Source organism: Malus domestica, chromosome 02, assembly GCF_042453785.1.
Source record: "Malus domestica chromosome 02, GDT2T_hap1".
NCBI lineage: Eukaryota > Viridiplantae > Streptophyta > Magnoliopsida > Rosales > Rosaceae > Malus > Malus domestica.
The window spans coordinates 11,860,113-11,875,109 of record NC_091662.1 but is presented as its reverse complement, the minus strand read 5'-3'; the positions used below and the strand labels follow the sequence as shown (position 1 = coordinate 11,875,109).

Below are 14,997 nucleotides of genomic sequence, written 5' to 3'. Positions count from 1 at the left end.
CCATTCTAACCCCAAACGAGAAAAACCACCGGGAAAATTGCCCTTCGTTTTGGCCGACTTTGGCTTCTATAAATACCCTCGCGAAAACCCTTCCCAGAAAGAAAAATGAAAAAAGAAACTTTCCCTGCCGCTATCGGGCTTCTCACGAGTCCGAGTCGGACCTGACTGTTTCAACCGGATTCATATATCTTCACTATCTGGTTACGATTACTCCGACCGTTCGTATACCCGTAATCCAGCTCCGATCGATTCGCCATGGGAGACTTCAACAGCGATGCCTTCATGCGCGGCCAAAACGCCGCCGTCCAGGGCCGAACCAAGGCCCACAACCGCCAAAATGTTGTTCAGCTCAAAATGGTTAGCCTTAATTAGGGTTTCTTGTTCTTAGTCGTGAAGGTTTAAGTTTTTATTTTTATTTTTAAAGCCTGAGTTTTTAATTAAAAAATGCTTGTTTAGTTATGCTATTTTCTTTGATTTAAAAAAAAAAAAAAAACCCCTAGCTAATTATTTACTAATTTAGCTTATATCTGTTATTTTATCATGCTTTCTTTGATTTCGATGTCTTCCCAATTGTTAAGGATTTGATATAAATAATAACGTTACTTGATTATATTTTCGATACATTGAAATTTTTTTCTTATTTGTAAATCTTTTATCATAATTGCACGGTGGCGTGAGTTGGAACATGTGGCTAAAACACCAATCAATTAGATCAATTGACGAAAACGCCCCTGGCTTAAACACAATCTATCGGCACATTGATATTATTGACTTGAATAAAAAAGTCTTTTCCGGCCCGAAAAGAATAAAAAGTACCGGGAAAATAATGTAATTACCCGAAAAAACTCACACACAATATTGGCTGTCTATAAATACCTTCGCGAAAACCCTTCGCAAACTTTCGCCGCCGCTATCTGGCTTCACCAGTCCGACTCTGACCCCGACCCGACTGTAGCAACCGGATCCGAATCGGCCATAGATTTATGCAATCCTCACCATCTGAGTACGAGTACTCGGACTCGTAACCCAGATCCGATCATCGCTTCGCCATGGGAGACTTCAACAACGATGCTTTCATGCGCGGCCAAAACGCCGCCGTTCAGGGCCGAACCAAGGCCCAGAACCGCCAAAATGTTCTTCAGCTCAAGATGGTTCGTCCTAGGGTTTTTTATGCTATTCACGTGAACGTTGGTTTTTAATTCTCATATTGCTTGATTTATTATGCGATTTTCTTTGTTTTTAGAAAAACCCTAGTTAAATTTTGGACTTATCTCAGTAATTTTATCCTGATTTATCAAATTTCGATGTATCTGGGCAGTGTGTAATTGGTAATTTTGTAAATATTGTGAAGTTCTGGATGTATTTTGTAAGGGATGTTGATTGGGAAAATTTCGTTTGCAGATTGGGCAGAGCCACCCCACTGGTCTAACAACCAACCTTTTGAAGCTGTTTGAGCCTCGACCGCCGTTGGATTTCAAACCGCCTCCGGAGAAGAAAAAGTGCCCACCTTTGACAGGTCTGTTAACCATCTTAAATGGGGGCTGATTGGTTTCAATTTGGTATTAATTTCTATCTTGTAGCTGTTAATTTTGTAAAATGTTTTTGTTTATTTTTGGATAATGAAGGGGTAGCGCAATTTGTGAGTAAGTTTGCGGAGCCTGGAGATCCTGAGTATAATCCGCCTGTCCAAAAGGGTGAAACTCCTGTAAGTTTTTTACTTGAATCACTTGTATGAGGACTTAGCGATATGAAATCTTTGTTTGTACTGACATGTGTCTGTTTTGCTTTGTGGGATTCAGACACAAAGAAGGGCTCGAATACACCAGTTAAGGCTTGAGAAGGGTGCAGCAAAGGCTGCGGAAGAGTTAGAGAAATGTAATCATCTGATTCTTTTCTTGATTGTAAGAGTTTGGAGTCTCGGAGTTTCTGTTTTCTTGTCTTCCTAACATCTGTTTTCGTGCAGATGATCCGAATAATGACGCAAGCATTTCTGGAGATCCATACAAGACTTTGTTTGTTGCTAGACTCGTAAGTAACTTTTTTTTGTTTAGTTTTGGATTTCCTTCTCGTATTCTTCATATTCGTTAAGATTGACTTGTGATTCTCCCTGTATTCTTGCAGAATTATGAGACAACTGAGAGCAGAATCAAAAGGGAGTTTGACGTTTATGGTCCAATCAAGCGGGTAGGTATTTTGTTTGAGAAACCCTAAGGGGGTTCGGTAAGAGGTTCACATGTGCTGTAGCCTATCCTTGATTTCCCTTTACAAATTGCAGATTTTCTAATCTTTCAATTTGAAAAAGCATGCTGGAGTCTCAGGGTTTTCAGGATTGTTTTCCTCTTTCATATGTTCTTCAAAAGATATCTGGGGTACATATTTACAAATTTTATGCATGATAAACTGAATTTGAAAAATCCACCTTTCCACCTTTCAACCAACTTGTTTGACGTCAACAATGCTTTTACCATAAATGGTAATGCATAATCACGCCTTTCAAGTTTGTTCTCTCTGATTTAGTTTTATTGTTAGTGGAGTCTATGCAAATTTGTATTACTAATACAGGTGTCTGCAAATATACTGGTAATGTCTTGCGGGTTTGTTTAAATCCTTCCATAGCTTTCTTTTTGAAATGGTTTAATATAGAGATCTTGGAATTGGGTGTTTCTAGGGACATTAGCATTAAGTTTTAACATTGAAGAAGTATACCTGGTAAGCAGTGAGTACTCATCAATATCTTTGATTTCTACCTACTTGATTACAAACATGGTGTTTCGTCCTGCACAGCAGCCTTGATATTAACACAGGTGTCACTGCAAGTATTATGGTAATTTCATATTGGTTTGCTCCATCCATAGATCCCTCTTTGATGTAGTATTATTTAAGAGATCTTGGAAATGGGTTTTCATAGGATATATATTCTTTTTAAGTCCTAACATTCAAGACTATCCCTGGTAAGATGCGGTAATTGGTTCACATATGGTATCTTTGATTCCATAATTTCTCCCCATCCAACTTCAAAGATGCTTCATCCTGCATAGCAAAGCTGATTACTATAAGTTGAGCAGAGCAGCGATGCATTGTGTCTTTTGGCCTTTATTTCAAGCAAGAAAAGGAGTCCCCAACTTCTGTTCTTTTCCCTGCACTGGGTAAATCATGTAGGGAGTATTACCATTTCTTTCATCTTTGAACTTTTAGTAACGTGCATTTCCTGCTGAAACTTTTACTTGTGGCTTTAAAGGCTCTCAGAAAAGATACATCAGCAGCTTGATGTCATGTTATTTTCAATAGTAGTTATAAGTTTTTATTATTTAAAAAATCTCCCTGGTAAGGGGACAATAGTCTATCCAACTGGTAAATTGGCCACAAATGTCCGTTTTTCTGCAACTCTAGCCGGTGGTGATGCATCTTGCGATGGAAGCTGTATGATTTAAAGGTGAGCACGGCTAAAGAGGCATAGTGCCTGTCTGCCGTGCCATTTAGGATTCAATATTTAAGATTTTGTAGTATGATGCCTTGTTGTAAATGTTAAAACATCTATGCATATTTCTTAGTCTTGAGCAGTCTTTGCTTAAGATCTGAATCGTCTATTTATCTGGTTTATTAATTTTATTATTATTTGAGATTTCAGGTTCGATTGGTCGCTGACAAAGAAACAAATAAACCTAGAGGCTATGGATTCATTGAATACATGCATACAAGGGACATGAAAGGTTTGTCTTATTACTATGCACTAAACATTACCATGTGATTGGTCCTTTGTTTCTAATGCTAGCTATATATGTCACAGCTGCATACAAACAAGCTGATGGGAGGAAAATTGAGGGAAGAAGGGTACTTGTTGATGTTGAACGTGGTAGAACAGTTCCTAACTGGCGACCCCGCCGACTGGGTGGTGGGCTTGGAACTACCAGAGTTGGAGGTGAAGATGTCAATCAGAGATATTCTGGAAGGTATTTAGTTCGATTCCAACATTTCCACACTTCTGTCATTGGAAAACTGACGTGCTTCTACACTTACTTTGTTACAAGAATTTATCTTTTAAGTGTATCTCAGGAGCAGTTTCTTTGTCTTCCTATTATGTAATTCAGCATAATATTAAACTGTTTTACTGTTTCTTTGTTGACTTCCAAGTTCTATGTGTTCAGTTGTTTAAGTTTGTTTTCTCATATAATTTTCTAGGCGTCTTTGCTAACTATAACATTCATCATTATTTGCTTAGGGAGCAAGTACAATCTGGAGGACAACCCCGGTCTGAGGAGCCAAGGGCACGCGAGGAGCGACATGTAGACTTGTAAGATTTTCCAAATTGTTGTGCACACTGTCTAAAGGTTTTAGGCGTAGTGAAACTCAACACAAAATTTTAAAAAATAATACAACTTGATTCTAATTATAAAAAACAAAAAGAAGAAATTGCGGTGCTGCATAATGGTTATGGATTGCTTTTTACTTGTATACTATAATGATAGGTAATCGTGAGAGGCATAAGTTTTGCAACAATAGTCTTGAAGTTTTTGTTCTGTCATATGTTATGCTTTGTAAGTGTTGCCTAAGTTTTCATAGATTGATGCAATTTCAGATTTTGCTTTCTATATGATTGATGTTGAGTGAAATGATTTTCAGGGATAGAGAAAAATCCCGTGAAAGAGGAAAAGAGAAAGAAAAGGAAAGAGAACGGGAGAAGTCCCGCGAGCGCTCTCGTGAACGCTCCCATGACAAGTCTAGAGACCGTGATCACAGGGAAGATAGGCACCACAGAGATCGTGATAGAAACAGGGACAAGGACAGGGATAGGGAAAGAGATCGTGGTGGTCGTGATCGGGATCGTACTCGTGAACGAGGACGGGATCGTGGTCGTGACTATGAGCATGGTCGTGATCGAGATAGAGACCGTGATCGGGAGCGTGATCGTGATCATCGCTCTAGAGACAGGGAGAGGGATTATGAAGTTGGGGAGCCTGAGCATGATCGTGGCCGTTCCCATGACCGTATTGAATCAAAACATGAGAGGGTCCGACATGGGGATCGGGAGCGGGGTTATGACCACACTGCCCAAGAAGACGACCAGGGTTGGTTTGAACAACCTGGGCATGGCCATAGGCACTCAGAGCCAGATGATGATGCTGAGCCCTATGAGCATCATCGTAGCCAGTATGATCAATTGGAAGTCCAGCATGATGATGATCGCTACAAACAGTATCCGGACAATGCTCATGATCGCTATGATCGAATGGAAGAGGATGATTACCATTATGAACAAGCACCAGCTGATCCCCGTGAAAGGGAGAGGGGTGGAGATGTCGAGCGAGATTATCAGAGGTCATCTAGATCACTATCTCGAGACTACAATGAGTATTAAGACTGAAATTCGAAACCTCTCAAGCCTCCGGACCTCACTGGTGAGATATTCACTCTACTTGGTTTGATCAGTGCTCGAGATTGCGTCTTATGCAGCAGCTACTTTCTGTGGTGTGGATCTTATTGCTATATTATTTTTCTCGTTCTTTCGTCTAATTTAGAGACCGTGTTTAAATGTTTTGCGATGAAGATGTCTTTAAGTTTTGGAAATATTGTGTGTGTTGTTGGGTGGTTTTAATGTTTGAACGTTTGTGCTGGTGGAAATAGGTAGAGATTTTTCACCTCTTATCAAATTTGTGAGAATTAATTGTTTCCTGTGACATTTTATTTCTCTTGAAAATCCTGTTAATTTTGGGCTGGAATGGTATGAGGTCCAAACTGTATGCCGAATTGGTTTTCTTTTAGGCAAAATTTCTCGTTGCCCACCCACAATAGTTGCATCGATTAAATATGTTTTCCCTGTTACTGTTACTTTTTGTTTTCGTGAAGAAACGGGGATTGTGGCATTGTGAGTTAATTACGTATTGTCATGTGTTTTTATATTTTTTTTCATGAGATTGTGATTAGTGGATAGTGCTCGTGCCATATAAGTCCCTCTCCTTCAGGTTGGCTTCCAAACTACTCACACACTAATATGCATTTTAATCCATCGCGTGATTAGTTTTCGTTCTCATTTGGAAGGTAGGGTTAAACGTTATTTACTTTGTTTGGAAGTGGTAGTGGGGTGATTATAAAGAGCAAAGAAGCAGCCAAAAGCCATGAAGCAGCGATGAAGCTTCATATAGACAGACTAGACGCTAGAGCACCACCGCCTCGCCTAACGCTTGTTCGTGCAGCCGCAGCTGCTTCAAAGAAACCGCTTCTCGGAAATTACTCGGAAGCCGCTTCTCGGAAATTTCTCGGAACCCGATATTCTTGTTTTGCGGTAAAAATAACAAAAATTTCGACAGAGCAACTTGATTAGAAAACAAGTAACAATGATTATGCTTTTATTTGTGATGTCATTTATTTACATTTCTTATTAGTCCCAACTTTTTTAAATTCAAACCAATATATGGGAGAACATAACCGGAACCTCATTTATTTATGGTTAGTAAAATAAAGAATTCTTGTAACGTGTCACGTCAGTTGGTCGATCATTGTAGTCCCATAAACGAGGGATGAACCCACTTGTCATTATCATATCATGTTACTTAACTTCAACGAAGCTTCAAATCAGAAAGATGATGGATTGTGGACAAGAAAACACGGGATTTAGAATTTGGGACCTGTTCACTAAATTTACCGAGAACTAGTCATTCTCACTTACGAAAGGAAATGAAGGGATTATTGTCATTTTATTATTTTCTTGAATCCTTGATAAAATAATTAAAGACACAAAAATGTGAAAGTTTTTTACCAAAGTTTAGAGAGTGCATTTGGTGTTTTCTCCACTCTGCTTTCACTTTCATCAATTTCAAGTTGGAATGATTGAGAATCCAAAAACAATAGTACGCGATATTATCAATCAACTCATATTATAACATGTGAATTTATTTAATAATACCTTACTTTTAACTATTTCATGTCAAATTTTTAGTCCAGTTATATTATAACACGTGAATTAGTAACACCATGTGACAGTGTGCTGATACACTCAAATCAAATTCTCATATATATATATATATATATATATTATGTATGTTTGTATGCATGCATATATGTATGTATGTATGATTTGTGGGTCCCAAATGGGAGCGTAAATTCGACATGCAAATAAATAGAGAGAAGAGTTATAAATGTAGGGAGCAGGCATTCTTCATGTTTTCCTCCACCCCTACACTGCACTTGAAAAACACAAGAAATTAAGAGGAGTTGAAAAAATAAATTCAACCGGAGAAATATACATACAGAAAATAGCTTCTGAGATTCATAACTTCCTTGCCTTGTTATCAAATTTTCATCTTTCTTATACCCGAATGGCTCGAAACATGTTCACTCAGAGGGCAGTAAAAATGTCAGCAGGAGCAGCAGCATTAGCAATAGCATGGGCAGTATTCACTGAAGTTGCCAGTGCAGAAAGGCCTCTGAAAGATGAGATCATCAAGCCGAAAATTTTTGTTGAGCAAGAAGCAATTTTTGCTAGAGTCATTAATTTTCTATGGCAGGCTGGAGGCTCTTCTTATCAGCCTGTTTGGCCTGTGAGTTGTTCAATCTCTCTTTACACACCGAAAGATACAGCAAGACAGATATGGTTTTCAGCTATTGTGGTACTTTTTGAATTTTTGACATGTATGTGTATATTTTGGTTGAGCAGGAGATGAAGTTTGGTTGGAAAATTGTAGTAGGTTCGGTAGTTGGATTCTTTGGTGCTGCATTGGGTAGTGTTGGCGGTGTTGGTGGTGGAGGAATTTTTGTTCCGATGCTCGCCTTGATTGTTGGCTTCGACCCCAAGTCTTCCACCGCGATTTCCAAGTGTCAGTAATCACCTCTCAATCTTTCCTTTAACTTGTTAGTCTAAAGTTTTAATCTGGAATTTACTGTTTGGGATTAAATTTAGATCGAAATTAATCAACTGTTTGGCATTCTTTTGGTGATACAGGTATGATTATGGGAGCTGCAGGATCAACAGTATACTTTAATTTGAGGCTTAGGCACCCAACATTGGACATGCCCCTCATAGATTATGATCTGGCGTTGCTCTTTCAGCCCATGCTCATGCTAGGGATCAGCATCGGAGTTGCCTTCAACGTCGTGTTTGCTGATTGGATGGTCACAGTTCTACTTATCATCCTCTTCTTAGGTCTGTAGTAACATTCCAAACACGAATTTCTATCAGTTTTGTTTTCTTTTGAATAGTTATTTGATCAAATGGAATACGAACTCTGCGAAAAGAAAAGCAGACCAAAGTTTTTCGATATATCTATGCATTCCCAAAAGTCTTAATAGATATTCTTCCGAGTTGTGGCAGGTACAGCAGCAAAAGCTTTGATGAAAGGCGTGGAAACATGGAAGAAGGAAACAATGATGAAGAAGGTAAGATATGTATTCACGGGAAATGATTTCCGCACATAACCCTTTTCTCCCTTTTAGCACCTTCCCAGTTTTCTTGGTCTTTGTGTATTGAATAAATCAAAGGTCATCAACGGACAGAAATAAAGAGAGGCGGAGAAGGAGAAAAAGGGTGTACGAAAATCACTTCCCTTTCCACTTAGCTATTCTAGAGCTATCAATGAGTGTGTTCTTTCCAACCTACTAACGAGGAATCTGATGTTTTACTGACTTTCAGGAAGCGGAAAATATGTTAGAGTCGGAGACCAAACAGGATGGTGAGTGCTCATTCGTCTCATCCAAACATCCAAATGAGGACTCAAAAGAAAATTAATAATAGTAAACACTTATTCAATATCTATATGTCTGTAGATGTTTGAGAACAATGGTCTAACTAACCTCCTTAGTTGCAGAGGGTTCTGGGGAAGACTACAAACCGCTACCTAGCGGTCCAGCTTCATCACAAGATGAGGAGGTGAGTCCCCACTCCCAATCATATCATTAGACCTCTTGCGCAGTACTCTTGGATTCTTGGTTATCTGCAATTTTTCAAGTTTTGTAAGTTTCTGTTGTGTTGAATTTATGAACAATTCTATCCAGGTACCAATAACGCGAAACATTTACTGGAAAGAGTTATCGTTGCTCATGTATGTCTGGGTGGCTTTTCTTATTGTCCAGATTGTTAAGGTTAGTTTTACTACCAATCTAGTCAATAGCTAGTAGACCTTGGATTTCTTCAGCTACAAGTTTCATATTTTTAATTCCTCTGCCTTCATTCCGAAAGCACAATGGTTTTTTACTTTTGTTACTGAATGAAACCTTCTGAATCTTTATGCAGACATATACCGAAACTTGCTCCACCACGTTCTGGATCATGAACTCATTGCAGGTAACGATAAAAACTTGAGTAGTAAGTATGAGAATTCTCCTAAGAACTCGAGAAACATGAAATATGAACTTTAATACTCATATTTTCCCCAATAATGATCGGCTAGCACAAACATAATAGTTTTATCATTGCATACATAGGTACCAATTGCACTTTCTGTAACGCTCTTCGAAGCCATATGCTTACGCAAAGGCACCAGAGTGATTGCATCAAAAGGAAAGGAAATCACAAACTGGAAGTTGCATCAGATTTTTCTCTACTGCAGCTGTGGAATTGTAGCTGGTATGGTCGGTGGACTACTTGGCTTGGGAGGCGGTTTCATCTTGGGACCCCTTTTTCTTGAATTGGGAATTCCTCCTCAGGTATAGTTCAATGCAAGTAGGGAACCACGTACTTATAACTCGTAGATTGTTGTCTTACTTCTTCAATATGGGATTTTGGTCATTCACATCCACTGCTTGTGTTGAGCTGCATTTCATCTGTAACCTACATAATCGGGTATCATAACAGAAAATGTCGCGAACTGAAATTATCTGCTGCAACTGAAATAAGCAGAAAAATGAAACCAGACAGATGAATTTTTATATCGTTTTCATTTGCAGGTAGCAAGTGCTACATCCACCTTTGCAATGCTATTCTCATCCTCCATGTCAGTTGTACAGTACTACCTTCTCAACCGTTTCCCAGTCCCCTATGGTAAGCAAGCAATAATCTAACTCCAGATAAACCCGGAAAACAAAACTAATTGTTTCACGTTTACTCTGTGTCTGTGCTGCAGCTGCTTATTTCGTGGTGGTTGCAACAATTGCTGCATTTACTGGTCAGCATGTAGTGAGAAAGATCATTGCAGTCCTTGGCAGAGCATCCATCATCATCTTCATTCTAGCTTTGACAATCTTTGTCAGCGCAATCAGCTTAGGTAACGAATTATAACACGCGTATACTTATTAATACTGCCCTATAGCACATCCTCTCAACAACGCGTAACTTTGTTTTGATGTATATTTCAGGCGGGGTGGGCATAGCAAACATGGTTGAGAAGATGGAGAATCGAGAGTACATGGGATTTGAAAATTTCTGTGTCCCATCTTAAGGATATGTTGTGCAATACGATTATTGCCGTGGAGTTTCTCAACCCAAGATAACTACATCCACACTTCAATCTACTTTTCATATATGTTTGTATATTTTTCCATTAATTTTCCGGCAAAGGTTGCGTGTTATTCTTGTACTGGACTTTTAAACAATCAATTGTTCCGATCAGTTTCTAATATTTGCGCATTACAAGTCGTGACTGAATCTTGGAGATTGTAAGTAAAATCGAACAGCCACAAATGTCCCGCACCCAACCCAGCCGGAAAATTGTCAAGGCTAGAACGTAGATGACGATGGATAATCTCCCAAGGACTGCAATTAGCTTTCTCACTACATGATTGCTGACCAGTAAATGCAGCAGTGGTTGCAACTAATACCAAAAAAAAACAGCTGCAACACAACGTGATTTTTTCTTCGTGACATTTTCTGTTATGATACCGGAGTACATAGGTTACAGATGATATCGTTTGGGGTTGTGTGGCTCAATACAAAACATGAATATGAATGGCCAAAACCCTACATCGGAAAAGTACCATAACAGTCTACAACTTACACAGTTCATTACAATGATTTAGAACCATTAGCACTTAAAAGTAGGTTGAAAATAAAAGGGCAGGTCTATTGATACAACCTAATCAATGATCACCTGCTCATTGAAACAATCCATGTTGCTAGTTCCGTCTTTCCTCTCACGCGTTCTTCTCATCATAACGTTCCTCTTTTCCTGCCTCAAAAACTTTTGGATTAGGGTACACATGGTTTGTAACTATGGACATAGTTTACCGGTTGCTTGTCTTGTACTCGTTTCTCTTAGAGTTGCCTCATCTCTTAACGTGTCAACCTCAGCTCTCAACAATTCAACCTCAAATCTTAACGTGTCAATCTCATCTCTTAACCTGTTAGCCTCATATCTCCTGTTGGTCATCTCGAGCTGCATTACGCCTTGGAGAACCATTAGTTGCGAAAATTTTGCACATTCATTGTTGGAAGTGCTTCGTTTCTTCTTTACCGCCTTGGAACCCTTTTTCTCAATAGGCCACTTAGCACAAGAGATAAGAGCAATCAGACCACTAAAAACCTCCATAATAATAATCACAACGATACCAATTTAATCTAACTTTACAATGATACAAGAATATCCATGTATAACTACGATCTACAAACCCAACCCGATTGAATAAGATATAAAGTTTAAGCAAGGGAAGCACGAAATCTCTTACATCATAGTAGTTTACGGAAGCTTTTCTTTTCATATCGCAAACTCTCTTTTCGTCAACAATTCCTCTGTGCTGCTAGAAAGTTCGAAATGTAAAACACCACCGCTATTAGATTGAAACAATTCAGACAATTTATCGAATCCAACATAAACCACAAATCTATGACATCACATCTTCGCTGAAACAATAGATCGAGCACGCGGTGCGCATCAAAATATCAATGTCTAACGGCGAAACAAAAACTCAGAAATTTCACATGTTCACCCAAATTCTTCCACATTGATACTATCCTACGAACCAAAACTGAGCGACGGAGAAACGAAGCAGAAACAAACGCCGTTAGATTAGACAGAACACAGAAGTGAAAGCAAACCTCGTCCTCAAGAACCGGATCCGGAGAGTCTGCTGAGGAGGAGGCATCGTCATTCTTCGTCGCCATTGCAAAGTCTACAAGCGAGGAACAAACATTAATTACAAAACAAAAATTACAAACTAGACAAAAGAAACTAACAAAAAATTGAATTAAAAGGCATAAAATGTGGGAATTTCGAACTCGAACCTTACGGGTTTTATCTCAGAGCGAACCGGAGTGATCGAGAAACGGCGGCGGAAGAGTGAAGAAAAGCAGCGGTTTCCGTGACTTACAGCGAAGGAGTGAGCATCGACATGGTGGAATTATATAAAGACTACAATCCAAAAAAATAAATAAATACTTGGCGGGAAATGGGGTTTGAATATTTACTTTGGCGCCAACGATTTACCTTCGTTTTAAGTTTAACGAATGCTTAATGATTAAAGTGGCTACAAGTCTTTTAAAATCTTGTTTTTTGGTCAAACGATAAATTTTAGGGAACTTTAACGAAAAGCATCCAGTATTATTCACTTTAACGAAAAACCATATTTTTACACTAAAAAGTCAAATCCTGTACTATTCACTTTACCTTTTATTTTGTCCTTATCATTAAAACTCAAAGTTTTCAAGCCCTTTTCATTAGTTTTCCTTAAATTTTATTAGATTAGATGTTAGATTAACTAATGATGAGATTTGACCTCACGCCGTCATACAAAGGTTCGACACATTTCCATCATTGTGATAAAAGACTACTTCCGCCTTAATAAAAAAATTAAAATAAGTTCGTCAAATTAAAAACATATATATGTATAAAAGAGGTGGCTGGATTTATGAACGGCTATGAGGTGAGTACCTCTATCCCCATAAACAATTAACAATAATCACAATTGAGTTTAAATCCTAATTTTTCTGCCATATGTGCTATCTTTCGACTAATTTATCACCATGAGGACTGGACTAGCATTCCAATTAGGCCTTTAATGGATGGATTCTACTACTAATTGGACTGAGACATTTTGTGTTAAACCCTCATACAGTTGTTCTAAGTTGGGGTAGTACCATGTAATTATTATTGGATCGTTGGTCCATCTTCTAAAACTTTATAAAACAAACATCTATTTGTTGACATCTTGAATCATATTTTGTAGATTACATGATGTGGCAGTTGATGCTTGCATTCATTCTTTAAATCATTAAAAAATTCAACAGTTAACCTTCACATCACGTGATATACAAAATATGATATCTCTAGCATTTTCTTTATGAAAATTTGACTCCCTCGTCCATTTTATGCAAGTATGTACTTAATCTTAATGTATTTGGACAAAATTCATAATTTATAAATTTACGAGAACCAAATATAGTGTGTGACTAAACATGAAAATTTATAACTTTAGTGTGAAAAAAATATGTTGGAATATTGAGGTCATAAGTTTCAACTTTTTTAATAAGGCAAACGATTAAGCAACATGCAACGTAAGATCACATAAAACAATTTTGTCTGATCTTCTGCATATGGCATTATGAAAAAACAAAGTGGGACTAGCTACTTGGATGGGTGGAGATATAATGCAAGGTCCTGTTATTGTGTGAGGTTAGACGTATATTCCATCTTCTTTGATCTACTCACCCAAGAGAGAGAATCCTGGAGATTCTCCAATCACATCTGTTTATCATACATCGTGAGGTCAATTTTTGTCAAGTACTGTTTATGTTTAATTTTAAATAAAAAAATTTACAATAATTTATCACCGCATGATATACGATGAACGAATATGATTAAAGAATCCCTAAGATACTCACAAAGAGAATCCGACGAAAATCCTCCTGACTCACCCAATAATTGACCCGTTTCACTTATTTTTGTACAATCCCATATATCGAAAGGACAATGATTGTCTGCCCTCTCACTTCTCGTGCCCTCCCATGCCCTCCTATTTGTGTGGTCACGTTTAAGTCATGTCAACATTTTATATTACTATTCATTTTTGTCTTATTATCTCTATAAAAAAACAATATAAAATGTTGACGTGGTTTAACCGTGACCACACAAAACAGGAATGCACGAAAAAACACGAAAAATTGAAAGGCAGACAATCCTTGTCCATATCGAAGTCCGCATGCCGCATGCCGGATGCCAATCTTTTCTTTTTTCATTGAAAATGTTTTGCATGTGTTTTAAATTTTTAGTGGGTGCTTGATTATTGATTTTAACAGATTCGAGAAGAAAGTATATGTTTAACTTTTCTTTTAAATACTAGCCATATCGTATTATAATTTTATTCAAGTTACAAAATAAATCCTAAGCGCATAAAGCTAAGATCATTTTCAGTAGAGCTGTCAAATTTTATTTTTGTAGTTGATGTGGCAAAATAATATGACTTTTTTTATTAGCATCCCACATTAAAATTTAATATTAAATTACTTATTTACCTCATTATGCAATGACAATTTTGACCTTATTAGGTTTTAAAAAAATAAAATAAAAATCTCTAAATACACCCCAAATCACTTTTAGCGTATTATTTATTTTATCAACTATCAAAACCCTCCCACTCTCCATTGTTGAACAAAACCCTAATCAATGAAACTACAAACATGTTAATTGAGAAAAATTGATTTTGACGAATGGAACACGAAATCGATGTTTCGGAAGCTTCACATGAGGTAAGAGGGATCACAAGGAAAAATTAATATGTTCAATTGGATCCGAGTACTATTTAGATGCACAATAATACAAAGTAGTTCTTGGAGATATATAGATCATATACTCCAATGATACTTTAAGCGCTTTCTTTATGTATATTCTTATGAAAGTTATAAGATATCTTCATATTTATATATGAAGAAGGAAAAAAGATGTTACTACATAAAGAATTTAAGCTCAGTTATAGGATGGAGGACGTGTTCTTGGTCTCGAATAATCTGAGTAAATCCTGGGATTAGTTTTTCCATGGTTCTTGTCGCGATTAATCTTGCGCGGTACATGCCAAGAAATTGAAACAAGAGGCTTAGTAGCTGGTGCAACACCTGATTTTTGCATCTGTTCATCAGTTTCT

The 14,997-nt window shown here is 37.7% G+C and overlaps 3 protein-coding genes across 6 annotated transcripts; 2 read left to right on the top strand and 1 right to left on the bottom strand.

Annotated features, from left to right (window-relative positions):
* Positions 1–5,717, top strand: LOC103426806 (U1 small nuclear ribonucleoprotein 70 kDa-like). Of its 2 annotated transcripts, none has more exons than XM_008364887.4 (10): positions 1–357; positions 1,402–1,516; positions 1,626–1,705; positions 1,800–1,875; positions 1,964–2,028; positions 2,122–2,184; positions 3,629–3,710; positions 3,788–3,950; positions 4,220–4,291; positions 4,621–5,717. In XM_008364887.4, the coding sequence occupies exons 1-10, from the start codon at positions 256–258 to the stop codon at positions 5,354–5,356; spliced, it is 1,554 nt and encodes a 517-aa protein (XP_008363109.2). In that variant the 5' UTR covers positions 1–255; the 3' UTR covers positions 5,357–5,717. The 2 variants fall into 2 exon arrangements, with proteins under 2 accessions (XP_008363109.2, XP_008363108.2); XM_008364886.4 differs by having other exon boundaries at positions 97–1,151.
* Positions 5,718–7,124: 1,407 nt separating this feature from the next.
* On the top strand, positions 7,125–10,545 carry LOC103426807 (sulfite exporter TauE/SafE family protein 3-like). 2 transcript variants are annotated; one of them, XM_008364888.4, is made up of 12 exons: positions 7,125–7,535; positions 7,652–7,811; positions 7,937–8,137; positions 8,306–8,370; positions 8,624–8,663; positions 8,793–8,860; positions 8,986–9,072; positions 9,224–9,274; positions 9,415–9,636; positions 9,877–9,970; positions 10,053–10,193; positions 10,285–10,545. In XM_008364888.4, exons 1-12 carry the CDS (start codon positions 7,314–7,316, stop codon positions 10,365–10,367), a joined length of 1,434 nt encoding a protein of 477 aa, XP_008363110.1. In that variant the 5' UTR covers positions 7,125–7,313; the 3' UTR covers positions 10,368–10,545. The 2 variants fall into 2 exon arrangements, with proteins under 2 accessions (XP_008363110.1, XP_008363111.1); XM_008364889.4 differs by having other exon boundaries at positions 7,145–7,535; positions 8,799–8,860.
* Positions 10,546–10,760: 215 nt separating this feature from the next.
* On the bottom strand, positions 10,761–12,326 carry LOC103426808 (uncharacterized). Of its 2 annotated transcripts, none has more exons than XM_008364891.4 (4): positions 12,146–12,326; positions 11,960–12,033; positions 11,590–11,658; positions 10,761–11,408 (listed from the first exon to the last, which is right to left on the bottom strand). In XM_008364891.4, the coding sequence occupies exons 2-4, from the start codon at positions 12,023–12,025 to the stop codon at positions 11,136–11,138; spliced, it is 408 nt and encodes a 135-aa protein (XP_008363113.1). In that variant the 5' UTR covers positions 12,026–12,033; positions 12,146–12,326; the 3' UTR covers positions 10,761–11,135. The 2 variants fall into 2 exon arrangements, with proteins under 2 accessions (XP_008363113.1, XP_008338516.1); XM_008340294.4 differs by having other exon boundaries at positions 11,590–11,661; positions 12,146–12,266.
* Between the last annotated feature and the right edge of the window lie 2,671 nt (positions 12,327–14,997).

What these genes read in the sequence shown, in the direction of transcription:
- LOC103426806 (XM_008364887.4), top strand. Translation starts at nt 256, where the DNA reads ATGGGAGACTTCAACAGCGATGCCTTCATGCGCGGCCAAAACGCCGCC. An exon ending in AAAGTGCCCACCTTTGACAG is followed by an intron (nt 1,517 to 1,625) that starts GTCTGTTAACCA and finishes TGGATAATGAAG; the next exon opens with GGGTAGCGCAATTTGTGAGT. An exon ending in TTTATGGTCCAATCAAGCGG is followed by an intron (nt 2,185 to 3,628) that starts GTAGGTATTTTG and finishes TTGAGATTTCAG; the next exon opens with GTTCGATTGGTCGCTGACAA.
- LOC103426807 (XM_008364888.4), top strand. Translation starts at nt 7,314, where the DNA reads ATGGCTCGAAACATGTTCACTCAGAGGGCAGTAAAAATGTCAGCAGGA. An exon ending in GTCGGAGACCAAACAGGATG is followed by an intron (nt 8,664 to 8,792) that starts GTGAGTGCTCAT and finishes TAACCTCCTTAG; the next exon opens with TTGCAGAGGGTTCTGGGGAA. An exon ending in TTATTGTCCAGATTGTTAAG is followed by an intron (nt 9,073 to 9,223) that starts GTTAGTTTTACT and finishes ATCTTTATGCAG; the next exon opens with ACATATACCGAAACTTGCTC.
- LOC103426808 (XM_008340294.4), bottom strand. Translation starts at nt 12,025, where the DNA reads ATGGCGACGAAGAATGACGATGCCTCCTCCTCAGCAGACTCTCCGGAT. An exon ending in ATCCGGTTCTTGAGGACGAG is followed by an intron (nt 11,662 to 11,959) that starts GTTTGCTTTCAC and finishes CGAACTTTCTAG; the next exon opens with CAGCACAGAGGAATTGTTGA. An exon ending in CTTCCGTAAACTACTATGAT is followed by an intron (nt 11,409 to 11,589) that starts GTAAGAGATTTC and finishes TCTTGTGCTAAG; the next exon opens with TGGCCTATTGAGAAAAAGGG.